The following is a 26,583-nucleotide window of genomic DNA, read 5'->3' on the forward strand; positions in this document are numbered from 1 at the left end:
CATCTCTGCCTTTTTGCAAAGATTTGCCGTGATGAAACGCCGGTCGATATTCCGGGACTACGATTTATTGTATAATAACAGTTGTTCGAGGAATACCATGTGAATCGGCGAACAGTTTTTTGCTGGTGCGAACAATTTTCGTAGGTAACAAAATTCACGCGTTTCTTGTTTTGTTTTGTTTCTTTCTTTTATGTTTTTTTCTGAGAGTACGGTTATTCTAATATGTTGCAGAAAAATGGATTGAAAAGCGAAACTTGTCATTTATTGCCATTGTTACTGACACGGAGGACGTGGTTTCTGATAACAAATTGCGGTTCCATACGCAGAGGCAGAACCAAACCTAGTGCTAGGCTATTTAAATTACTTTAGTTGACCACAACCACCAACTCGTCATAGACCTTTGATGGACTATGAGCGTCTGCAGGCGTCTGCTACTTTTGCTCGCATTCGAAAATAGCATTATAAACCACAAAGTTTTATTTTTTGCAAGATATTGCAATCATTAAATTAAAAAAACTTAAATACACTTAAAATAACAAAAATAAATAAATAAATAGTATTGTTTTCTGCGTAACATGAGCCAGTCAGCGAAAGTACTATCCAAGTCAATCCGAGAACGGCTCTCCTTTTCTGCACGGCATAGAAAGTGTTTTCCATGTGCTCAGTCGTGCTGTGAACGTCTTTATTTAGTCATAAAATGGGCAAAGCTAGTAAAATCAAAATCGGAAAACAGCGCCGTAATGTACCTTTAGACGAGCAGCTTAAGGAGGAGGTGTCGGCCAGAAAAGCCAGAGTGAAGTCGAGGAACAGAAAGGATGAAGACGAACAGGTGAGAGGATCGTCGTCTTCTGACATTGAACTCGATGCTCGAGCTCAAAAACGTAGCCGGTCACCATTTAACCGTGCTTCTTCCTGGTCGCACCAGAATAAGAACAGAAAGCCTGCACATATAGAAGATCCTTAAGGCGGGTATTTTGGAGAAGGTTGTTGCTAGTGCAATACTATATCCACCATAGGATCTTTAAAAGTATTACAGTATAACTGTCGTTCAATTTTTGCAGCTTCCACAGATTTGTCGTGTCTCACTGTTCGATTAAATCCAGAGATAATCACTTTGCGAGAAACTTGGCTTGCCCCAGAGAAAAATAGTTTCGTTTAAGAAATTATCGCTCTTTTCGTTTAGATCGGTATACAAGAGATAGTGGATTACTGACATTAGTTTCAACCAGAATTTGCCACAAAGCAAACATAGCACTGCAACTTCAGCCCTTGAATTGAAAATTCTAGTAATAGCCTTAAATCTACCATTATGTCGTTCATTTTTCATCGCCAATATATACTATCCGTCAGGGGTTCAGGACACACGGCCTCTGGGTAGTGCAATTTATATTGGTATTTATATTAGCGGAAATTATGTCATATTGGCGGGTGATTTCAACTGCCATCATCTGACATGGGGTTTAAATACAGATCCGTGCGGTACTCGACCGTGGCATTGGTCTCGGTACAATAATCTCTTATGTCGAAATTCAGGACATCCTACTCTTGTTAGAGGTTTAGCTACTTCGGCTCTAGATTTGACTATCTCAGGTTCAGGTCGTTGAATATCCTCTTGGTAGACTGTTGACTAAGCCACAAATAGTCGCCACATTCCGGTGATTTTTGAAATTATGTGCCCGGTAACATTCTAGTGTCTCGGGCGCGAGCATGCATAAATTACAGTAAATTCCAAAGTAATTTGCGATCATCATTGGCTACCCTATCTGAAGCGAATTCTAAGCAAAAAGCATTAAGCGTTTCCTCCCTCTTTAAGTATTTCCATGGAAAAGCTGAACTTGAGGTTCACGACTGCTTGCGAGGATTATATATATATAAAAAAAAAAAGCCACCTGGCTATTCAGCTTTCTTAGATACAAGAAAATGATTCCGTTGCTGGTAAATGTCAAATCCCCACAAGACATGATAGAGTCATTGGAAGTTATTGCGAAAGGGCTGGAGCATCGCTTTTCTTCTAATGTTCCTCTGCTTGCATTGATTTCCCATATTTATGAGGATTTTGCAAAGATATCTGTGGATGAATTGTCATATTCAAATGTCAAGAATTCTGACTGTGGCTCCAGGCCTTGATGGAGTTTTTTCGGCTATGTTAAAGATCTTATATAAAGAAATAAATTGTAGCATTGCCATTTGTTGGGCGTGTTGGTAAATTGAAAGCATATTTAGCGCCAGCAAACAAGGACGTAAGGGAGACGACAATACAATGCGCTACATGGATTTAACGATGAACACAGAAAAGAGCCCGATGTACTAGAAATAAATTGTAGCATTGCCATTTGTTGGGCGTGTTGGTAAATTGAAAGCACATTTAGCGCCAGCAAACAAGGACGTAAGGGAGACGACAACACAATGTGCTAGTCACAAAGAGTCACAAGAAGATCTACTAAACATCATAAATTATTCTATCAGAGCAGCTTGGATTCCACCGGAATGGAAAATCACCAATAAGGCGCTGCCAAACAGTGTTCATTTCTCAGCCTGATATGTTTTGTGATTGACATTGGCCTTGGTTCCATACCCCCCAAGTTAATTTGTACAAACTCTCCTTGATCCTTTGAACATTTGGATCAGAGAGGTAAAGCCCATTTGTGGTGGGGAAAATTCTGTTAACATACAGTTTGACAATATTTTTCCAAGCAATGAAAAACACTGGCCCTAATGAATGATAAGTGCTATTCTACAGAATTATTTAATAAAATCACAAACAAATGTAGTCACAGTGACTGATGCCACGCAGAGCCAGTAAAAAAGTGGTATTGGCATATTCAGCCCTATTCTCAATTGGTCATTTTCCCTGCGGCTTCCAGACTTTGTACCAATATTTCTTGCAGAATTTTCAGCATTGGTACTGGCCCTTCGTAAATGAAGCCCAACAATAGCTCTTGTAGTCATTGTTACTGATTCTTTGTCCTTGTGCACTTAACTCACAGCACCTAATGAATCTCAGGTTCTTCAAGTGTTTAATCCTTGGTACTTAAACACTTAGCTAATATCCATTTAGACTGGGTACCTGGGCATACAGGCCTAGTTCTAAATGAAATGGCTGATTCATTGGCAAAAGCTTCGATAGTTGGCCCAGTCGTTCAATTTCTCCCTGCATCTGGCTTGAACATAGCTGCAAGATTTCGGGAACAAATGATGTTGCTAGAATTCTCTACCATCTGTAACAAATTCCTCCCATTTTAAACACTTATTGTACCCCTGAAAAAGCACTGTATGTCAATAGAGAAAAATTGAAGTAACCGTTAATTGGCTTCGCTGTCGCATACCTTTCTTAAATATTTATTTTTACAGGGCTGGTTTGGCACCCTCACCAATTTGTCATATGTGTAAAGAAGATGAGACCATAGAACATTTACTTTCTTGTTGATAATTTATTAGCTTAAAAAAAAAACGGACCCTAGAAACACCACTCCACCTTCTTGGATTAGATTTAGCTGTTCGAAACGTACTATCCTTAGTTGCCACTACACTTAGGCATAGCGGTGGGAAGGTTAGCACTGCCATCCAGGATTTTCTTTTAGGATAATTGATATTTAAACTCTGAATACAAAATTTTTAGCCTCCTTTTCTTTCACCAAAATCGAACTTGAATTGTTTTACTTTATGGTCATAGTAGAAATTTCAGTTTCATAAGATCATGCAGGCTCTGCAATCTCTATCTTTCGATTGTAGCTTACCTATTATGAAATTTTGACTTGTTTTACACTTTACTATAACCTACTTGATTCTTGGCCAATCCCTCAGAGTGGTTACGTGCCAGTAGGTCACAAGGATCAACATTTACGTCTTCTCAAACTCGCGCAGATTTTGGTGCCTCGGCATAGATTGCTGACCACGCCGTCTTCTGTTGCAGTTTGTAGATGACAAGCTCACGAAGAAGATTCTAGACCAGGCTCGCAAACAGCAGGAGGACCTGGAAGAAGAGCATGGGCTCCAATCCAGGTAACCTGAGGGAGCTCACTGCTTAGGTAGTCAGTTCGTAGCCGAGCTCTATGCTCATAGCTATTGTCTTGGCATGACCTCTTTATCCGTGCTGCTGTAACTCGTCTGAAGGCGTGTTGGTAAATCACGAAATTTAACCTAATTAGCTGCTGCTGTCGCCTCATCGGCTGCAGTGGCAGGGAATGATGGTTTCATCACCATGGTCTTTGGCACGAACTGTTGCGAGTGTGTCATACCTTTGTTGTTGCTGGAAAAGCATGTAAACATTCTTTTCTTTGCTAGTGCATTTAAATGCTGTTGCCACTGAAACCAAAGTCTGTACCCCCATATTCACACTTGCTACCTGTTTTTCTCTTTAGCCTGTGAACAGTGTGTTTTTGGGCCCCATCAACTTAATGTGTGTTGACCAGCTACGATCTACTGCCTACACTTAATGATCGTTTGAAGATCACAATGCGGGCTTAAATGTCTAAAAAGAAATTTGCTGCAGCATTCACAGTCATTACTCGCAAGAAAAATGGCAGATAATATATTTCGCTATTTGCTCAGTAGAGAAAGATGTCATGAGTGCATCAGATGGCATTGCGTCCACATAAGGGGGCACATTTACATTAAACTGTGTTGTCATGCATGTCTCCTTTTTGTCAAAGCATGTACTATCGTTTGCGCCAAGAGAATGCCTCAAGATTGAAATCACTAATGAAGGTTATAACCACATAGAGAAAACAGACATGTTGCAAGAAAAACATGCTGCATGCATGTTTTTGAAGGTATGATGTTAAATTGATTAATATATGTAATGTAGGCTAAATAAAACAGTACATATGTTTCCAGTGTCAGTATGTAGTCGTGTGTGTGTGTGTGTTTTATTCTTTTTCAGGCAAATTTCTCAAATGGCTCTACGTTTTTCCAATACACTGCATGTTTACTAGTCAATTGTGCTGTATTTGCCAATGCAGCAAAACTCACTTAACAATTCTAATTCTTGATCGGCTCTGCCACTGTGCATTTTATTTTAATAATTCTGAAAATGAAAGGACCGTTCAAACTATATCTTTGATGGAAATATTTACTTCTTGCAGTAATTGTCATGCTGGCTTAAAAATTACTAAGCTGTGTCATCTTTGCAGCTCCGCTGGAGTCAAGTTCAAGGTGCCTGATGCCAAGCCTCGGCTGCTCAACAAGGGTGCGTCAAGTGATGACGAAGATGACTATGAGGAGCCTCCCGAAGATGACACATTTTATGAGACGATTGTGAGTGGTGCTGTTAGCATATTGATCGTTGCGCAAGGTTGTCAAGAGTGAAAGGTTTATTCTGTCAGATAAATAATAACAGGGATGTTAAAATAGTGATATTTTCTGATCAAGTCAATGTCAATATATAAAAATGAACCGCCCAAAATATTTAATACAGTGTCTAATAGTTTCATCATCATCATCATCATTTATTAGACCCTTAAGGACCCTTTAAAGGGTATTACATAAGGGGGGGAGAGTCATAGATATACATAAGTCAAAGATGTTACATCAAGAATGAATTGAAATAACGCAGGTTAAGTAAGGTTAAGTGATGCAGCAAAACAAAATAGGAGTACAGGTGACTTCAAGTGCAACAACACTTGGAATGAAAAGAGAAATCGTTCAATTGTAGTTTCCAAAATGTGAAAGCAACCGCTCTTTAAATTCTCTAAATTGACAATTCTTTTAAATTGTAAGAGAGGCACAAGGATGATGAACAGTTCCTAGCTCAGGGTCAATGAAGAAAGTAGAGACATAAAGGCATGAAACTTTCAGGTTATTCAGTGTGTCTGCTGAGAAGTTCAGTATAGATATGTATAGCAACTCACACACACACAAAAAGAGCCACCCGATGAAGGGGTGGGGTGGAGGTACATTCTGTATTTGATTCTATATTTGGTTTGCATATTTCACTGTTTGAATAATAAGACTAATAAATGCCACTTGTATGAAAATTCTGCACTGCAATTTGTTATTAGTTTTGTTTGTAGCAATTCCACCATTTTAAGCTTGAAAGAGAAAGAATGAGAGTTTGAAAATTTGTGTCTGTACCTTTTAAAATTTTTGTAGAATGACTTTTTTATTATGCTGAAAATTGCTTGAGGATGTGGAGTGACTGTTTGAATCATCATTTTCCAAAACCTCTCACAGGAAGTGGATGAGGCGGATGAGAAGGCACTCGAGCTATTCATGAACGAGAACAGCAAGTCTCGGCGCACATTGGCCGACATTATCATGGAGAAGCTCAAGGAGCATGAGACAGAGGTGGCCACGCTATTTTCGGGTGAGTGTCCGTGCATTTTGGGGATTATCTGCCCTTACTTCGTCGCATCTAGCAGTTGAAGTTACTGTCAAATGACCTTGTGTTGTCGCTGGGATAATGAGCAATCGCCAAAATTACGTCCATATTGCCCATTGTTGATATGAACACACATTACATTTAATTATGAAAGCAACTATTTACAGTGTATGAAACAAAGAAAACACATGTACAACTCTCATGCACGTTTGCTTAACCCTTTGGGTTTCACACATGCTGTGCAGTGATGCCACTGCTGCGCCAAATGCGCCGAACTGCGCCGAGAGGCAAACTCTGCTACATTTGAGCAAAATATGAGAAATCTGCATCCACTCTGTGTCTATAGGGTTGCTCGGGCTTTTAAAAATGGAACTAATAGCTGCTGTATTTAAAAATGCATCCTAACATGAAGCCCATGCTTGACTTGACTTAAATGATGCCTGGTGTGAACGTACCCAGTACGTTTAATGCATTTCTTTATGTGCATTCACAGCAGGCGTCAATTAGATCCAAGTCAAACGTGGGCTTCAAGCTAAGATACATTTCTGAATATGGGGGTAAGTCCCCAAGTGCCGTTTTACGACACCATCGAAAGTGGCATAGCGTGGACCAGCAGCTGCGTTAGCTCCGTAGTGGACCAAGTCAAGCCTCTCCAATTAAGCCTGGATCGTACTGCTGTTTCTTCAGTGTGCTGTTGTCAACATTCAATACCTTCCATCCCAACGCTTGTGGGATCCTTAGGCAACGGGACAGCCTTGCTTTTCGGGCGACAGTAAGCAATTGCACTGGCGCCTAGCCACATGCCACGCTCCTCTCCTGTGTGGCCAATGTAAAATGGTGACCGAAATTTTGGACAGTGTATGGTGTCTCGCCCGAATTTTTGAAAATAGCGCACTTATTAGCACAGACATGGCGGCGGTGAAAAATTTTTCTGCTGTTCAATTTGTTGCCTTTCCCCCACTTTTGTTGGCCTGGTGATTTAAAGGTGTAAGAATGGTGTACGGCCGCTACTAAGATTTTGGTCGACTCTGCGCCAAACAGTGACTTTCGCCGCTGGATACTGGCTTTGACAAAAATTGCTGTATCGTATGTTTGTTGCAGCATGCAGGCATATTGAGCTGCGTGAGGAGCGAAAGTGTGCCGCCCCCACAGTGTCGACCATTGTGGCATTTCAATTACATAGTATATCAGTGAGACACAGCACAGGACAAAATTAAGTCACTTTTTCATGACGCTGGTGTTGTAAAAAGTAATAAAATGATTTTACTGCTAAAATTGGCATTCTTGGACTGCCCACGCATTGATTCGGATGCTCTTGCAAGAAGTTTGAGAAATCCGTTGGCAGTCATTTTCACCATCAAGTTTGACTCTCAGTATGCTAATTTCACATTAAGAGGCAAAAGTCGTGACAAAATGACAATCCCACCTTGTGACATTGTTGAGTAAGTAGCATGCCAGCCTAGAAGCCTGCGAAGCTTATTGCAGCTGTGCTACTGCCCTTTCTCAGCCAACAATGCCTCTCGATAAGCTATGCATACGTCATTTGTGGGTTCAGTCTGTGTCTAGACTCTTGCCTATAAATGCAAAATTATCCTACTGAGTGTCAACCTTAATGATGAATATCTCGAAATGAAAGCATTCTTGATGAATCGAACAGAATGAAGTCTTCAAATTTACCACTCAATTTTTAATTACAGTAAAAGCTCGTTAATTCGAACCGCAAGGGGAAGCCGCTTCAGTTCGAATTAACGAAAGTTCGAACTAATGAAAGTGAAGGAGAGCAACAGTACACTGCGATTTGGAAGCAGTAGGGAATGTTAGAAATTTGGCATGTCAGAAAGTGATGGCGTGTGCCGCGGGCACCCGCCATCTTCAAGTCGAAGCTCTGGGTCCGACTGTGCCACACCACCGATGTCCACCGAAACGAACGTTAGCCGAGGCTTAACACCATCACAAGGAATCGCGACGGACCTCCTAAGCTGAAAACAGAGGTACACAACCGATGAAGACTGCCGAGACAAAGACGCCGAACATGTGAAGGTGGCGAAGGCCCCGATTCGTTGGTTCTTGATTGCAAGCGCAGCTGCGATGTACTTGATTCGCTGTGTTTTGACGCTTGCCGTGCCATCTCCGCACAACATTAGCAGCTGTACAAAATTTGCAAAGCCTCCGAGATTCGCAACGGGCAAGTCTCGGAGGTTACGTAGAACGGAGAGGCGGCAGCCGCCGCTGCCTTCTGGCTGACCCCGCGTCGGTTAGATTTTTTTCCGATTTTACCTTCTCTCGCCGTTCTCTCTGTTTAGGAGGCAATACAGCCTTGTGTGGAGACAGTAGGCGCGTTTCTCTGGCCGTGTGCCAGGAGAGCGTAGTTCGAATTATCCGTGAGGGAACCTTCTCGCGTTCGAATTAATGGACTTTTTTATACGTAGACTTCTGTGGAGCTTGGCCGGACCAAATCGTACAGTTCAAATTATACATAAATTTGAATTATTGAACTTCGAATTAACGAGCTTTCACTGTATAAACATATGTGTAACTTGTGAAATAATTTTTTTTTTTTTGCTGGCCCTACTTGTTCACAAAAAAAAAAAACTGTGTCTGTCAAAGCAAATAAACTACATATATGCAAGCAACTATTTGTGCAGATAGCATTTGCCTAGAAAAAAGCACAGCGATGGCGTAGAGGTAGAACACCCGCCTCGCGTGCAAGAGATCCGTGGTTCGAATCCCGGTGCCGGCAATTTTCCACCGGTTTTAGAAAAAAAATAATAAAAATCCGCGTGTTGATAAAAATTGCACAAACAGGCCTGGAGTGTGGCCTGATCCCGGTGACCAGAACCGGTAACGCACTCCCTCACCAGAGCAGGATTGGCCACCCTGGTGCAGTACTTGGCCACAACTTCTTATGAACACAACAATCAAACCCCGGCCCTCAGTCCCCAGCAGCTGCAAAGCAACTGACCACGGCGGCGGTCAGACCTGCGACGCAGCAGAGGGTGCTAAGAATAACTGGCTCCGGACAGGCCACCATTGGAATATGAACCTGGCAACGTTTAACGCTAGAACGTTATCTAGTGAGGCGAGTCTAGCATTGCTGTTGGAGGAATTAGAGGGAAGTAAATGGGATATAATAGGGCTCAGTGAAGTTAGGAGGCCAAAAGAAGCATATACAGTGTTGAAAAGCGGGCACGTCCTGTGCTACCGGGGCTTAGCGGAGAGGAGAGAACTAGGAGTCGGATTCCTGGTTAATAAGAATATAGCTGGTAACATACAGGAATTCTATAGCATTAACGAGAAGGTGGCAGGTCTTGTTGTGAAACTTAATAAGCGGTACAAAATGAAGATTGTACAGGTCTACGCCCCTACATCCAATCATGATGACCAGGAAGTCGAAAGCTTCTATGAAGACGTGGAATCGGCGATCGATAGAGTGAAAACTAAATACACTATACTAATGGGCGACTTTAATGCCAAGGTAGGCAAGAAGCAGGCTGGAGACAAGGCAGCGGGCGAATATGGCATAGGCCCTAGGAATAGCAGGGGAGAGTTATTAGTAGAGTTTGCGGAACAGAATAATATGAGGATAATGAATACCTTTTTCCGCAAGCGGGTTAGCCGAAAGTGGACGTGGAGGAGCCCGAACGGCGAGACTAGATATGAAATAGACTTCATACTCTGCGCTAACCCTGGCATCATACAAGATGTGGACGTGCTCGGCAAGGTGTGCTGCAGTGACCACAGGATGGTAAGAACTCGAATTAGCCTAGACCTGAGGAGGGAACGGAAGAAACTGGTACATAAGAAGCCGATTAATGAGTTAGCGGTAAGAGGGAAAATAGAGGAATTCCAGATCAAGCTACAGAACAGGTATTCAGCTTTAACTCAGGAAGAGGACCTTAGTGTTGAAGCAATGAACGACAATCTTGTGGGCATCATTAAGGAGTGTGCAATGGAAGTCGGTGGTAACTCCGTTAGGCAGGATACCAGCAAACTATCGCAGGAGACGAAAGATCTGATCAAGAAACGCCAATGTATGAAAGCATCTAGCCCTACAGCTAGAATAGAACTGGCAGAACTTTCGAAGTTAATCAACAAGCGTAAGACAGCTGACATAAGGAAGTATAATATGGATAGAATTGAACATGCTCTCAGGAATGGAGGAAGCCTAAAAACAGTGAAGAAAAAACTAGGAATTGGCAAGAATCAGATGTATGCGTTAAGAGACAAAGCCGGCAATATCATTACGAATATGGATGAGATAGTTCAAGTGGCTGAGGAGTTCTATAGAGATTTATACAGTAACAGTGGCACCCACGACGATAATGGAAGAGAAAATAGTCTAGAGGAATTAGAAATACCGAAGGTAACGCCGGAAGAAGTAAAGAAAGCCTTAGGAGATATGCAAAGGGGGAAGGCAGCTGGGGAGGATCAGGTAACAGCAGATTTGTTGAAGGATGGTGGACAGATTGTTCTAGAGAAACTGGCCACCCTGTATGCGCAATGCCTCATGACCTCGAGCGTACCGGAATCATGGAAGAACGCTAACATAATCCTAATCCATAAGAAAGGGGACGCCAAAGACTTGAAAAATTATAGACCGATCAGCTTACTGTCCGTTGCCTACAAAGTATTTACTAAGGTAATTGCAAATAGAATCATGAACACCTTAGACTTCTGTCAACCAAAGGACCAGGCAGGATTCCGTAAAGGCTACTCAACATTAGACCATATTCACACTATCAATCAAGTGATAGAGAAATGTGCAGAATATAACCAACCCTTATATATAGCTTTCATTGATTACGAGAAAGCGTTTGATTCAGTCGAAACCTCAGCAGTGATGGAGGCATTAAGAAATCAGGGTGTAGATGAGCCATATGTAAAAATACTGGAAGATATCTATAGCGGCTCCACAGCCACCGTTGTCCTCCATAAAGCAAGCAACAAAATCCCAATAAAGAAAGGCGTCAGGCAGGGAGATACGATATCTCCAATGCTCTTCACAGCGTGTTTACAGGAGGTATTCAGAGACCTGGATTGGGAAGAATTGGGGATAAAAGTTAATGGAGAATACCTTAGTAACTTGCGATTCGCTGATGATATTGCCTTGCTAAGTAACTCAGGGGACCAATTGCAATGCATGCTCACTGACCTGGAGAGGCAAAGCAGAAGAGTGAGTCTAAAAATTAATCTGCAGAAAACTAAAGTAATGCTTAACAGTCTTGGGAGAGAACAGCAATTTACAATAATCAGCGAGGCACTGGAAGTCGTAAGGGAATACATCTACTTAGGGCAGGTAGTGACGGCGGATCTGGATCATGAGACGGAAATAATCAGAAGAATAAGAATGGGCTGGGGTGCGTTTGGCACGCATTCCCAAATCATGAACAGCAGGTTGCCATTATCCCTCAAGAGAAAAGTATATAATAGCTGTGTCTTACCAATACTCACCTACGGGGCAGAAACCTGGAGGCTTACGAAAAGGGTTCTACTCAAATTGAGGACGACACAACGAGCTATGGAAAGAAGAATGATAGGTGTAACGTTAAGGGATAAGAAAAGAGCAGATTGGGTGAGGGAACAAACGCGAGTTAATGACATCTTAGTTGAAATCAAGAAAAAGAAATGGGCATGGGCAGGACATGTAATGAGGAGGGAAGATAACCGATGGTCATTAAGGGTTACGGACTGGATCCCAAGGGAAGGGAAGCGTAGCAGGGGGCGGCAGAAAGTTAGGTGGGCGGATGAGATTAAGAAGTTTGCAGGCACGGCATGGCCACAATTAGTACATGACCGGGGTTGTTGGAGAAGCATGGGAGAGGCCTTTGCCCTGCAGTGGGCGCAACCAGGCTGATGATGATGACGATGAGAAAAAATTATCGATGCTTTAACTTTAGAGGACTTGTATGATCTGGAAAGAACAGTGGTGCAAGAATGAGAAAAAAAAAAAGAAGCACCAATTTTATTTAGGGAAGGAGGAGCTTGTTTAAAGTTATTGCAGAGCACTCTGCTGAAGTATTCCCAATCCTTTAGATGTTGTTGAAGACAAGGTCTTCTTTGGAGACTTGATGTCAAATTGGGGTTTGCAAGGTTGGGGTATCTGGCCACATTCGTCTCAATAAATAAGATGACTTGAGGTCTTCTAGCACACAAAAAAATGGCGTCAAAATTGAGCTTGTAATGAAAAAGGCGCTCAAAGTTAAGCTATGCGCGGAGCAGTAAAAATGCACAATTAGCTAAAAAAGGGCCAAAATGAAACCCAGGTGCGTTTGTTAAAAGTTTGCGCACTTTGATCTGGAAGTCTGGCTTTATTCAGCAAAAAGTATAGGCCGATCCTGGAAATAGTGCTGTAAAAGAATGTGGATTGATGTCGAATGTAGTGCAGTCTAAACAACAAACCTTGGGGTACAGTAATTCGCCCAAGAGGACCTTGTCTTTCTTTGTGTCAACCACTTTTGGCTTGCCTTTTTTTGCTGCATAGAAGTGAATCCATACTATGTGTCAGCTGTTCAGTTTTCCAGCCAAGGTGCCGCCCTGTCCCCCGCTCTCCACAGGCCGTGTTTACAATGCTTGCTTGTCCCCCCCGTAACAGCTGAGTCATCTGGCTTTTGGCTTCCACAACATTCAACTGCATGTTATAGACTCTTGGTTGCTACTGTTGTGCGCAAGCAGATGGTCTCGTAAATCATTGCAGATGCGGGCAGTGTGCAGATGGCTGACTTGGATCCCAAGGTTGTGGAGATGTACCGTGGGGTAAAGAAAGTGCTGAGTCGGTACCGCTCTGGCAAGCTTCCCAAGGCATTCAAGATCATCCCTGCACTCTCCAACTGGGAACAGGTAAGAGTGGCTCTTTCGTACTGCTGCACGGCTACGACAGATTGGCCACACAATGTGAATGGCTCAATGTCTTTTCACTGCATTTTTTAAAAGCAACAATGATGATCGAACTTCGCACCTTGACAATGCCATTTGTATGCAAACATATTTTTCGTATTTTCTGTCATGTGAAAAAAAAGAAGAATAAATTGAATTGAAATGCACATATTAAAGCGTACATTATGGCCCTTGAGGAAAGTTGAATGGAGGGCTCCCGCTTATTTTTTGTCGACTTGCTTGTCTCTTTATCTTTTTTTTCGCTTCAGTTTTTTCACGGTTAAGCAGCATAAACTTGCATGCGCTGGCATACATTGCAATTTCGTTATTTAACTTATTTTGAGTAACCCAGCAGGTTCTTGCATATATACTGGAACCTCGGCAGGCACGCATTCTTGCGTTCTGCTCTTGGAAAAGTGCAGCTGCTGTGCCTGCATTTCAAGATGGTGATTTCTTTTTAGCCACAGAACGTATGAGCTACTGATGTACTGTTGAATATATGAAAGTGTGGGGATTCTGCCATTGTGGCTGTAAGTGCCGGCATTTTGTAGCTGTAGTGAGCTATGAATAAGGCTTTGAGCTATTTGTAAATGTCAAAGCAGTTATGCAGATGTTTTTCACTTTACAGGTATCTTTGCTCTGATATTACAACATGTAATAGAGAGTGAAGTTTCACATTGATGGCTATATGGCATTAGAAAAAAAATTAATCATTTATATTGGGTTACAATGGTTTATATGGACAAGTCGTATGACTGGTGGTAATTAGTAGTATGTTTAAACATGTTCATGAGTTTGCATAAAATAGTAGTGTGACCAGGTGTACTAAACAAGCTCAGCCACTCCATTCAAAGCTGTCACTAATTTATTATTATTTATTTGTACATACTGCAGCCCTATTGGGCTATTGCAGGAGTGGGTGTGAAAAGCAGAACAATGACAAACAATAAAAGGCAGTGTGAACAATACAGACGCAATGAAGATAACTACCTATTCAAAGGTCACTAAAAATAAGTTTAAAGTCAGAGAACAAGTATTACCAGGCAAAGAATTCCAATATTCAATAACATGGGGAAAGAAACTGTATTTAAAGGTGTCTGTGCGGGCAAAATAAGGTGCAGTGTTTAGGTGACTTCTAGTATTGGATGGTATAGCAGGAGTTAGATAGTTATCTGATGAAATCCGGCAAGAGGAGTTAACCCTTTGAGGGTTGATTTTTTTCGCCATATGTGACCGCCCAGGGTCGATTTTTTTTTATTGCAGATTCCAGTTCTTCTTAGGGATTTAGTTTGAAAAAAAATTACCGTAATTTTTCTAGGGTGACCGTAAAGTGAGAAAAAAATATTTTGTGTTGGTACATATGCACTCTTCATTTATGAATAACAACAATAAAAAAGGAAAAAAATCTTATCAGGATTAAAAATTTTATGCATTTTTATGCACATAGTTCAAGGCTTTGAAAATCCGCACACGAGAATATTTTGCAAGTCTCAAATGTTCCTGCCCTTACACTAATACGTACATCCATAGCGTAATTGAACTGCGTAGGTGTGTGCACTCAAGAAAAATGTTTGGTTGTGTGCCCATCAAAAAAAGCAACATGTGTGACAAACTTCCACTAATCTTCATCTTATCGCCAACCAGCTAGGGCAATTAGTTTTCGCGAGTCTTAAAAGAAGGAAAGAAGGAAAAGAAATGGAAACGCATGCACGGCTACATCCTTCCTATGCGCACCCCTGTGAGCACTAAATGAGCGAGAAACAAGCAGTCACCCTTTGAGCAATTAGTAACGAGATAGCCATCAGTTTCGCAAGTGGAAAAAGCCAAAACCGCCCGCGAAACAAAATCCAAACGGCCGCCAGCACGCACGTGCGCCAATGCGCGAGCGGTGGTATATAGACGCACGGGAGCAAACTAGTGCTAAAACAAACCATGCAACGAAAACTGAGAGAGGGAGGCGCGTGAAATAAATTCTCTGTATCCCCACATAGTGGCAGCACATGACAGAAAAGAAAAAGTTAGGAAATTGGCGCGCTTTTTAAACGTACAGACGGCGCCGTAAATATATGGTATCAACCATTTTCGGACTTGTTCGCAGTGCCGTATATTTACGGCATTTACCGTGAAAGGGTTAATAATGAAATGCAGAAACTTTAGTGATTCCGTGCGTCAGCAATCTGGGAGTGGTTGCAAGCCTGGGGATGGAAGCGTTGCGGAAGGTGACAAATCTCTATAGAGCCTACGGCATATGAAGCAAATCGTTTTCTTTTGGATAGTGTCAATTTGATTAATGTCGCATTGCTTGTGCAGATTCCAGACAGGAGAAGCATATTCTAGTAAACACCAGATTGGAGGTTTATACATCAGTAGCTTAGTATCCCTTGGCGCCGTGCTTAATGTCCGGTATAGATAGCCTGACTTTCTCAGTGCCTTTGAGGTTAATTTATGTGTTTGGGCCAAGGCATACTGGGTGTGAAAGCAAGACCAAGGTATTTGTATTCACTTACATTCTGAATGGGGTATCACCAATTCTGTAAGAAAAAAAATTGAAAGGCGTAGTTTCATTAGTGAAAGTCATAACGATGGTTTTACAGACATTAATTGTCATTTGCCATGTAGTACACCAAGAGCTAAAATTAGAAAGTGATTTTTGAAGCTGTAAATGGTCATAAAGGCAAGCAATTTCATGATATAATATGCAGTCATCAGCATACAAATCTAAATTTGAGGTTATGTGACGAGGCAAATCATTTGTATATATCAAGAAAAGCAGCGGACCCAACACGGAACCGTGTGGCACTCCCGAGGGTAACTCTGCTACGCTGGAGTTAGCTCGGTTAAAGGACACAAATTGAGATTGATGGGAAAGAAAACTAGAAATCCAGCTGGAAAAGTGGGGATTATTAAGGATGGCGTCAAGTTTATACATAGATTTTGTAGGAATCACATTGTTGAATGCTTTTGAAAAGTCAGCGAAGATTGCGTCAGTTTGGTTACCCGCATCGAGGTTAATGCAAATGTCATGTGTAATTTCACTTAGCTGTCTTAATGTGCTGAATCCACGTCTGAAGCCGTGCTGGACATTAGTTAGTAATTTATGACCCAAGGTATTCCATAATGTGTTTGTAAATAATGTGCTCTAACATTAGCTGAATGACCGCAGTGCCAGAGTTCTCGCATGAGGCGGCAGCAGCACTTCTGTGCTGCTTGATGCGTCCTACGGCTGGAGCGAATGTTTCTTCTGTCGAAGCGCTGTGGTAGCATAGTGGCTATGGCGTTGAGCCGCTAAGCTCTTGGTTGTGGGTCTGATCCTGGCCACAGGCGACTAATTTCGATGGGGGGCCAAATGCAAAATCAGTCGTGTACTTAGATGCAGGTGCACGTTAATGAAGCCCAGGTATAGTCAAAGCTAACCTGGAGTCCCCCCTCCACAGTGTGCCTCATAATCATATCATGCTTTTGGCACGTAAGAACCCAGAACCTACTTTGTTGAATTTTTAGTTTCTGTTGCTCAAAGAAGCACGGCACGTGCACCTGTTATGCTGATACGACTTATAAGAAAGAGCAGCTGGCCAAGGACGGCCGCTGCTACAGCAGGTCCTGCACGCTACAGTTGCTTGGTTGTGTTTGCTGGCCGTGTACAGTGAAGCTGGCTTCTGTTGCAATTAAGGGTGTGCGGATGTTCCAAATTTACTAATAATGAAATTTAATAATGCCCTATTTGATTCGGTCTTTGAATCACATGCTACTTGGTATTCGTAACTACAAATTTCTTTTTAATAGTGTTCAAATAACCTAAATCCTCTATTGTGTGCAGTCAAACATAAAATTGGAGCTAAAGTGCTATAAATTTTAATCCCAGTGGCTATAGTAGGCATGAAACACCGGAAGTTATTATTATTTATTTTTATTTATTTATGCAATACTGCAGACAAGAAGTCCAAGCAGGGTGAGCAAAATACAAAGATGTAGTAGAGCAAGCTGTTTGTCACTCAGAGAGGCAGACTTTTGCTTTTAAACAGCAATCATTCGCACTCCCTGAGGAAGTCTGGGTGTCTAAACAAAGTGCCTATCTGTTTCGGATGTGTCACTCAGACATTTAATAAGCAGTGCTTCAACACATGTAATGTTAAGACAGAAATTTACTAACAGTCTGAATAATACAATATGAGCTTAATTTTATATTGTTGGGGAGAACAACTGTTTTTTATTAAAAGCTATTAGAAAAGGATTCAATTAGTTTCTTGCGCCATTCTATTCATATTTCATTCGCTCTCAAAAATTACCATCGGCACACTCCTAGTTTGTAATGATCCAGCTATGTGTTGGTCATTGTGTTGATGTTGCTCTGTGTGTTCTATGGCAGGTGCTGTACCTAACTGACCCTGACTCATGGTCATCAGCTGCAATGTACCAGGCAACTCGTATTTTCGCTTCAAACCTTAAGGAGAAGATGGCTCAGAGGTGAGTGCCTTTGCCTGTGCACCGTTGCCTGTGCTTGTGCCCAGGTCTTTAGTACCCCTACTTCTGTAGAAGCAAGTTTGTGCTGCGGTGATGCTTTCTAAAAAATTTTTTCTTGTTTATAGGTTTTACAACCTTGTCCTGCTGCCACGTGTGCGAGATGACATAGCCGAGTATAAGAAGCTCAACTACCACCTGTACCAGGTATTACATGAGCTGTTGCTGTTACATTGGAGGGTGGCGCTAGTGGGCACAGCTGAAGTGCACAAATAATATCTGCACCTCGAAAGTGTAGACATGGAATGAAGAAAGAGGACATAAGAGCTGTTTACCAACTGCAGGGTAACTGGAAGAACAAGTAGGCAACCTGGAGTCATCAAAATATTCTAATAGAAACCATCTCGTGATGAACGTCGACATTGGTGAAATTAGCATAGAAGCAGTGTAGCAATGCACCGTATTGCCATCACTGAAACAAGTCATTTATGATGCATGTATGCAGCTGGGTTTCTCTCGTGCATTCCTTGGGACACGCTGCGTCATCTAGCGGTGCTGCCACTATGTACACACTTGGTGCATCTGAATATGGTCACGTTGTCATGATGGCATAGAATAACACTGACGAAAGGGTGACTTTGAAAGGTTAACTCTTTGTTGGGCGAACCTGTGCCCAGCAAAACAAGTGGCACTCAAAGTACAAGTACACTTGACTAGTGGTATAAGTTAGTGCTACGCGAATACTGAGGCAGACACAAGCAGTTCATAAAACATGATCGCATGCTGGAACACGGTGAAAATGACATAGTACTTTCGTTGTCTGTGCGCATGACTACACGATGTGGGAACAAGCAGACAAAATGGAAGGACAGTAGAACCTTGCTGGTACTTTCCCGTTATGTACGTTTTCCTGGCACCAACGTTCATAATCGAGAACAAAAAAAAAAAAAATGACCCAATGGAGTTATGCTCATTTTTTACCGCTTCATGCATTCCCAGAAAACATGATTTTTCGGCACCAACATTCAGTATGTCGCCAAACTGCAATCACATGATATGTTTTCCGGCTGCTAGATCTCATGTAAACAAGGAAATGCGCGAGCCAGGCGCGATCGAGAACAGTGTACTATAACTGCCCGCCACGGCAGCTTCACTGCTATACTCGCCTGCCCGTTTCACGTGAAAACGCCGGCGCGCACTCAATTTCGCATTTCGGTAACAGCAAATCTCCTCCGGGGTCATCGCACGCGGCAGTCACAGCTGTCACCGCCAATTTTATTGTGATAAACACCTTCACCTATCTGTTTCACAGCGTGTGGTGTCGTTGTAAGCACAGCAGATGCTTTTAATATGCGATAAATGAAAGCCATTAGTGTGATAATGTGAAAGCCGTAGTCTACAGCCATTCTTTGCTGTAGACTGTGATTGTATACATTTTCCATCTGCTAGGTCCCATGTGAACAAGAAAAGGCACGATCGAGATCAGTATATAGCAGCCCATTTCGCATGAAAACGATGGAAGTTTATTATTCCGGCACCAGCAAATCTCCGCCCAGGTTGTCGCACGCTGCATTCACAGCTATCAGTGCCAAACCCAGTGCGATAAGCATCTTCACCTATCTGTTCTACAGCGCATGGTGCATAGTACTATTGGCAGCGTACTGCATGCTTTTAGTAGGCAATAATCCAAGCACGCTGCTGTTCCCTGCTGCAGGCAGCGCAATGTGGGCATCACTTTTCGCTTCGGCGGCATCCGGCATCACCCACTAGCTTGATTGTCCCCTCTTAAAACGCCACGCAACAGGAAAACAGCAAAACGCGTCTTGGGCCACCGAAGCACCACCAGCATAACGCGCATTGGCATCTTGTGCTGCAACAATCCACGTGACGCTTCGAATTATGTAGACGTAAAAAATATTTGAGTCTGTCAGATCTTTTTAGTTACTTCGGATCGTACGTTTTCCCGGGTAGTAAATTTTTGTTGCGGCTTTTTCCAAAACTTACGAACAAGGTTCTACTGTACCTCTGTTGCTGCGGTGTGAAGTAAAACAAGAACACGCAGGCGTTCAGTTTGGGTGCTTTATTATTTCTGTAAATGTTAATTAACCTATTGAAGCAACACACCACACAAATATCAGATGTTGCCCAGAATAATTCTTGAAGTTACATGTAACTTTGAGCGATGTCACAGCAGTGCAATGCACATAGGGCAAACAATGTTCAGTTTGAAATTTCAGCTCTTCTGTGGCACGTAGTGATGTAATACTTAGCAGGCACAATCGTTAATGCGCATTGTATGCACACTGCTTGTCAGCTCAAAATGGCCAGACCTAGTGAGGGGTCCTTTAATGGTCATGATGACTACTGGTTTACAAAGATTGCACAGTGATGCCCATGAATAAGGGTACATTTCAGGGTGCATTAAGTGACTGCATTCTTCGCTGCTGCCACCTCCAAGTTCCTTTGCTCACAAAGCGCACATTAGCCCAGTAGTCAGTTCCTTTCCACAGGCCCATTAGGGCTTGCTTTCCTGCTTGCATGTGTGTCACCACCTCTTAACAGAGTGAAATTATCTTGCTAGCCAAGTTCACTTGTGCACTGATTTTGACTGTGTCCTCTCTTGCTGTTCTTCCAGGCCCTGCGCAAAGCCCTGTTCAAACCAGGTGCCTTCTTCAAGGGGATCATACTTCCTTTGTGTGAGGTTCGTTCACCTGAGTATCCCCTGCTGTATGCAAGCTTTCTTGGTATTTTCTCCCTCTAGTCCCTGCAGCTTGCTAGGTTTTATACCATAGCTTAGACCACTTATAACATAAGTCATTGTAGTTGCGCACTTCCGCACTATATAAGTGAGTACCGTGCTGCAACCAAAACAGTTTTCAAAGGCTGTGCATGTGAAAAACATGTAGACCATGCAGCTGCATGTCTCCAGGAATTGAAGCATACGACCAGGATGTGCCCTCACTTTCGTTGGCAAGGTGACTCCTCCATTTTCCAAGTGCCGTACAGCCAGTGCAAAACATTTCATTGACACTGCACTTAACCGCAACAGCTTTGGCAGCTGACTCCCTACGGGACAACACTGGTTAGGTTTAGCCAGTGGGCTAGTCTGGTGGCATGTCGTCAAAGGAAGGTTATCAAAGGTATTTTGATAAATGTAGATGAATACACATTGATCTGGTGCAACATCAGGTGTACAGGCTGCACTGACTGTAGCATGCGTGAAGTGGGCAACTTTGCACACGATCAGCCAGCAACTATCCGGAACTCGTATTGCATAAGTTTACAGGTGCGCGAACTGGTATAGGGAATGGCGAAAGCTCACATGCAGACAATGTTCTGAAATTATGAATTCGCGGAAAACAGTTTAAACTAACAGCGCCACGAAGTCATGGTCGCATGCACAATATGTGCACTTCATGACGGTGCGCATTGCGACAGACTAATGTGAAACGCACTCGTGGCCTGGAATGATTTTCCCATGGTGCTGGAGTTGTAAAACATAACGCATTTTACTCTTGAAATTAATTTTTCCGGCCTGCCGAATAATTCAGATACTTTTGCTACCTTGTGTGTCAAAAAAAGTAAAACAAAGAACAATCAATTTCAATCCCTGCAAGCCTTGGCAGCTTTAACATACAACACAATGCACTGTGCACGTGTGCACCTTAGCTAGGGCGAAACGGCAAAGAAGTGGGAAGTGCTAGAAGCAGGCAAACGGCATCCAGAACATAAGTGAAAGGCCTTTAACCCGCATTCTGCACTGTGTACAAACCGAACAAAATATGGGTAGGCCGTGATTAACTTCGTCACTTACCCGTGCAAACATGATTAGGTGCAAAAAACAAGATCACGAAAAAAAGCATGAGGACAAGAAATTTTTCACCGAATGGCGATGATCGATTGCTGCCGCTCATGCGGCCTCGCGGCGAATGATTACAACGGTTTCAGCGGCAAATTTTTTGCAGGTATTTGACAACCCCACTACATGATTATTGTTCTTCGGCATGCCTTGAAGCTTTGGCCATTACATACATGCAAAGGGTGTTGCTTATTTTGCTCCGAAAACGTTAATAAAACAGAGAAGCACGAGCAAACATGCTGAAAACTACAGTGGATGGCTGCCTCCTTTCCCGAGTGCACTTCCCAAGCCTGCCACCAGCGACGCGTTCCTTGGTGTGCACTACACATATACTAACCACTTCACTAGCTTGTTGTGCGACGAATGCAACTCCAAAATGATAAAAACACGTGGCGTGACTTGTTGCTGCTAGCTTAGCAGGCAAAATAACATGTTTTGAGTGAGCTTTCATAACAGACTACTGAAAGTGGTGTGTTGTCGTCTCACGGAGTGTGAAAATAGGGTGGCTAGCGAATACTACTTCTATTGTCATCTTAAGATGGCAGTGATGAGTGTGCTGGCTAGGCTGGCTCTGCAGTGGGTTGGTTCAAATGCCGCAAACAGGCTTTTGGTTTCGTATCTGATGGCACCAAGCTGACAATTTTTGAACCAGTTTCCCTGGGAGAAAGGAAAACTCTGGTAAGAATCGGTTAAGTACTGTAATCATTTATTGTGAGCCTGTGAAAATCTCGGGGCAGGTCGGGAATAGCTGTTTTGGAGGGAGATGAGATGTGTTTAATGCATTAACTGCATTCTAAGCTCTGCTAAGGCAGACGCCACTAAAGGGGTCACTGTTGGGATAGCCATTGAGGTTAGGCAAGCGCGTGCTAACTAGTCAAGATTATATTATCTGGTGAAGGCCAACTTTATGATTGATATAATGAAAGTTTGGGCTCATGGAAATGTGTGTGCGCTGGCAGGGCCCCAAGCTTAGGATCGAATTAACCCGAGTCAAATTAATGGAAGTTATTTTTACAAAGACATGCAAATACAGCATAGGTACTCAGAAAGAGGTAAAGAGGTCGCTAAGCGAAAAATTTGTATTAACCAGAGTCGAATTAACAAGTCTCCTGTACAATGTCGTGTGAATACAGCATACAAACACACATAAGGAGGTCCCAAAAGTCTACATTGGAGAGAAAGCTCTTTTGAGTACATGCACAAACATAAGATGTACAAAATAGCAATGGGTAACAGGAAGAGAAAACACATGCGAAAGCTTGGCAATGTCATATGTGTGCCTGTTAGGAAGCAAACATGCATGTTTTTTGAGAATCGGGGGGGCAGTGGTTCGCTCACTTTTATCTTTCGACTTTTCTCGTTTCAGTCGGGGACTTGCACTTTACGCGAGGCCATCATCGTGGGCAGCGTGTTGAGTAAGAACTCGGTGCCCATGCTGCACGCTTGCGCGGCCATGCTGAAGATTGCAGAGATGCCCTACACGGGTGCCAACTCGATATTCCTGCGCCTGCTGATCGACAAGAAGTACACCCTGCCCTATCGGGTCATCGATGCAGTCGTGCATCACTTCCTCAAGTGAGCCCCGTTTGTTGCTGCGTCGCGGCACTGCGGCACGAGTCCCCGACACCTTACTCGCAGACAAGTTTCTGTAGCAATGAGTGGGAAAGCTACAAAGCGCACTCGCGCGACATTGCTCCTGGAAATAACCTCACAATTTCACTTGCATGTGTCTAAGCCTGGGAACAGAGAACGTAAACATTGTACTTACTGCCGCACTTGAAAGCCAACTTTCTTATTTCTAGATGGATCTTCATGCTTGCATACCTTGCGTATTAGAGCTAAGCTTTCTTTGCCTACCATCCCATGGTTTTGGCTGGGTCAGTCGGTCGTTGGTCGGGTTCTTGCCAAGAAGATTCCACCTCGATTTTATAAAAACATAAAAGCTCATCCGGCGGCAGAATTCGAACTTCGGCCTGCCTGCACAGCAGCTTGGTACTCTAACCGTTAGGCCATTAATCATTATGATTTTCATACAAACGCACACCCACAACAGGCAATGTGCCAAGAATTTGCTTGTACATATAATGAGACAAAACAAAGAAATACATGCAATATAAGATTTGTCACATTGCATAGCACAAGTGTAGAAGAGCACATGCGTGTGTCAGTTTTCTTTATGGCAAAGATCAAGCAATGAAATGGGTAAATTTATTGCGCTTCATTAACCGCTTCACGAAAGCTTTACCTCACAAAGAAACCACCGTGTGCGTTGGATCTGCCTACATGTTTTGTTTTTGCTTTGGTGTGCTGATACTAAAAATTGCCCTAGGACAAACAGTTCTTCATATACTGTAAAAACTGTTCTTTTTTCTTTTTTGAGAAGAATGACCTAGGCAAAGATAAAAAGAACACAGTGGTTAGGATATAGACTTATCTAGAATACAGTGTGCACTAAGGTATAAATCAATGTCCTCGGTCCATTTGAACTTGTCAGAGTCCATCAATGTTTCTTGAAAAATTTTCCCTCCTAATATATGAAACGTAGACTCATTAAAAAAGATTTCGAAAAATATCGTGTTAAAATTGGGCCTTGCATACATGTTATAAATTTGTTTTTTAGGTAAAAAAATTGTTCCAATAGCTAAAACAGCACACAAGCTATTTTCCCTCCAAAATTGCAAGTATGTCAGAATTGTTGCTTTGAGAAATCAAGGGAAAACATACTGGCACAGAACTTGCAAAAACCTTTTGAAAATGAAGGACCTCAAAATCTAGTGAAATGAATCTCATAATTAAAGTGTCTGGGAAATGCGAAAATAACAAAACTTAAGATACGACTTTCTGGTCCACTTCTTGGCCTTCAAAGGGACCTTGACATGATTTTGATGATTCTGTACAAATTTACTGATTTGGTAGGATAGATCTTTCTGATCATTGAGGGAAAGATTTAAGCACTCTGCGTAAATTGTGTAATTTATTATAACGATATAAAAATGTACATTGCTACCTATCACAGCGGCACTGCTCCCGCGAGTTTTCAGTTGCCCCTTCCCACGCTGCACAGCATGGGTGAGTGAGGTCATTCGGGCAAGTATAATCTGATTGGCTAAAAAAAGAAATTGTGGCTTGAGAGGAGGGTGATGTTTACCCACCGTGTGCATTATTATAGTGTACTGGCATGAAATTCTTGTGAGAAAGCATTCCTTGAGAGACACCCCTTGTAGCTGCATTTGCATGAATTATTACACGAATGACGGAAGCATATTGTGTTAACTTTCAAGCATATCGCATCTAATGTAAGTGAAGTGATTTGCTAGGGAAGGTGTATCACATCAAATTCACCAAGCAGAGGTAGCTTGAGATAAAGAATGCATTTCAGCGGCCCCCTTAAGCAATGGATCATATCGGGAATTATGGGTACATATTTGCTGCGGAATGACAACCAGCCAATCGACCGGCAGCCGCGGCTTCCGCCCTGCGGGGACATCAAAACAAAGATGGCGGCTTACGAAGCAGGCTGCATGCGATTTCTTTTCTCTTGTGAGTACATTACACACCTTGAAACAGCGTCTTCTTTGTCATTAATAAATCACATTAACATTTGTGAATTACTTGATTTGCTGCATTAAATGGCCAAGTCTGCTTTGAAAGGATTGAAGCTGAAAGTCCCACACTCAGCTATCACTAGACATGGCAACAGTTGCAGACGTTCTGGGAAATTTTAATATCCTGATGCAGTATGGTACATTTCTGCAAAATAAACGTCGTGAAAATCTGTCCATGCAGACAAATAAAGGACAACTTAGCAGAATGTAGCCGACATCCTGCAGGCACTTCCAGTGCATTTCACAATGAGGCAGCAAAAGCAGACTTATCAGAAGTGAGAGTGCTAACTCTCAAGTCGGAGACTAGTTGGGGTTAGCTTGCTGGACAGGAAAATGCGCATTAATGTAAATGGTGGCTTATTAGCATGTGCAGTGTGATAAACTACTAATAAAATGCGCTTCTGCTGTATCCTGGTAAACGTGGCTTGTGTCTAGGCATGTGACAACAACCCTTTCAGGGACCCTTTAAGTGCAGCTTCCCTTTCGTAGTGCCTTTGCTCATTTTCACGTTTCTGCTGTCGACTGTCATCACGTTCTGCGATGCCTGATTGTGTGATAGTGCAGGATGTCTGCGAAGGAAACGGGGCCACCAAGTACCCAGAATGCCCTCTGTTTTTCCTGTCCATCTTCCAAGCTGCTTTAATTATTTCATACCTAATGCCCTCCACTTCCAGTTCCCACCTCGTATTCACAGCATACGTTTATTGCCATACTTTGGCCTCGGAATAGTTAAGATGCCTGCAAGGCAGTGAGTCAGTTACGAGGGCCGTGGCTACACACTTTTCTCATCTTCGCTTCTACTATGTCTTTCTTTTTTCTGTGCCTCTTTTTTTTTGTCTGCATCAATAAACAGTCAACTCAAATTGGTCACCACCAGGTTCGAGAGGGAGCAGCGGGAGCTTCCAGTGCTGTGGCACCAGTGCCTGCTGAGCTTCTGCCAGCGCTACAAGGGCGACATCTCGTCGGAGCAGAGAGAGGCCCTGTTGGCGCTGCTGCGTGCCCAGCCCCACCACACCATCACGCCCGAGATACGCTGGGAACTGCAGCATGCCACCTGCAGGGACATCGAGGTGCCCGAGCCCATGCCACAGGAGGGGGATTCTGCTACCGCCATGGCCAGCAGAGAGGGAGGCCCAGAAGAAGAACCTGCATCCGAGATGGTCACGTGATGCGGGGCAGTGGGTTTAGGATAATTTAAGATAGCCTGCCCGTGATGTGGTGTACAATAAAGCTTGTTTGACGAAAGGTATGACTGTGTTAGTCCTGTATGCAAAAACTGTAAAAAAAGAGCATTTGCGTAGTGTTAGCCATGTAAGTGGCGATGTGTCCTACAGTTGAATCCCGTTATGACCAAGTCGCATCTGACACAAAAGTACATTCATTATATCCAATATAAGAATATATTTATTACATGCCTAAATTGGTGAGAAAATTTTCATATTTACTGTTATATCTGATAATTTGCTGTA

At 42.7% G+C, this 26,583-nt stretch overlaps 1 protein-coding gene across 1 annotated transcript; it reads left to right on the top strand.

Annotated features, from left to right (window-relative positions):
- The first annotated feature begins 595 nt into the window (after positions 1–595).
- On the top strand, positions 596–26,363 carry bys (Bystin). The gene is made up of 10 exons (XM_065431045.1): positions 596–829; positions 3,914–4,002; positions 5,133–5,256; positions 6,172–6,304; positions 13,014–13,156; positions 17,559–17,656; positions 17,779–17,857; positions 20,286–20,351; positions 22,876–23,084; positions 25,992–26,363. The coding sequence occupies exons 1-10, from the start codon at positions 698–700 to the stop codon at positions 26,281–26,283; spliced, it is 1,365 nt and encodes a 454-aa protein (XP_065287117.1). The 5' UTR covers positions 596–697; the 3' UTR covers positions 26,284–26,363.
- The last annotated feature ends 220 nt before the right edge of the window (positions 26,364–26,583 follow it).

Source organism: Dermacentor albipictus, chromosome 3 (assembly GCF_038994185.2).
Source record: "Dermacentor albipictus isolate Rhodes 1998 colony chromosome 3, USDA_Dalb.pri_finalv2, whole genome shotgun sequence".
Lineage (NCBI taxonomy): Eukaryota > Metazoa > Arthropoda > Arachnida > Ixodida > Ixodidae > Dermacentor > Dermacentor albipictus.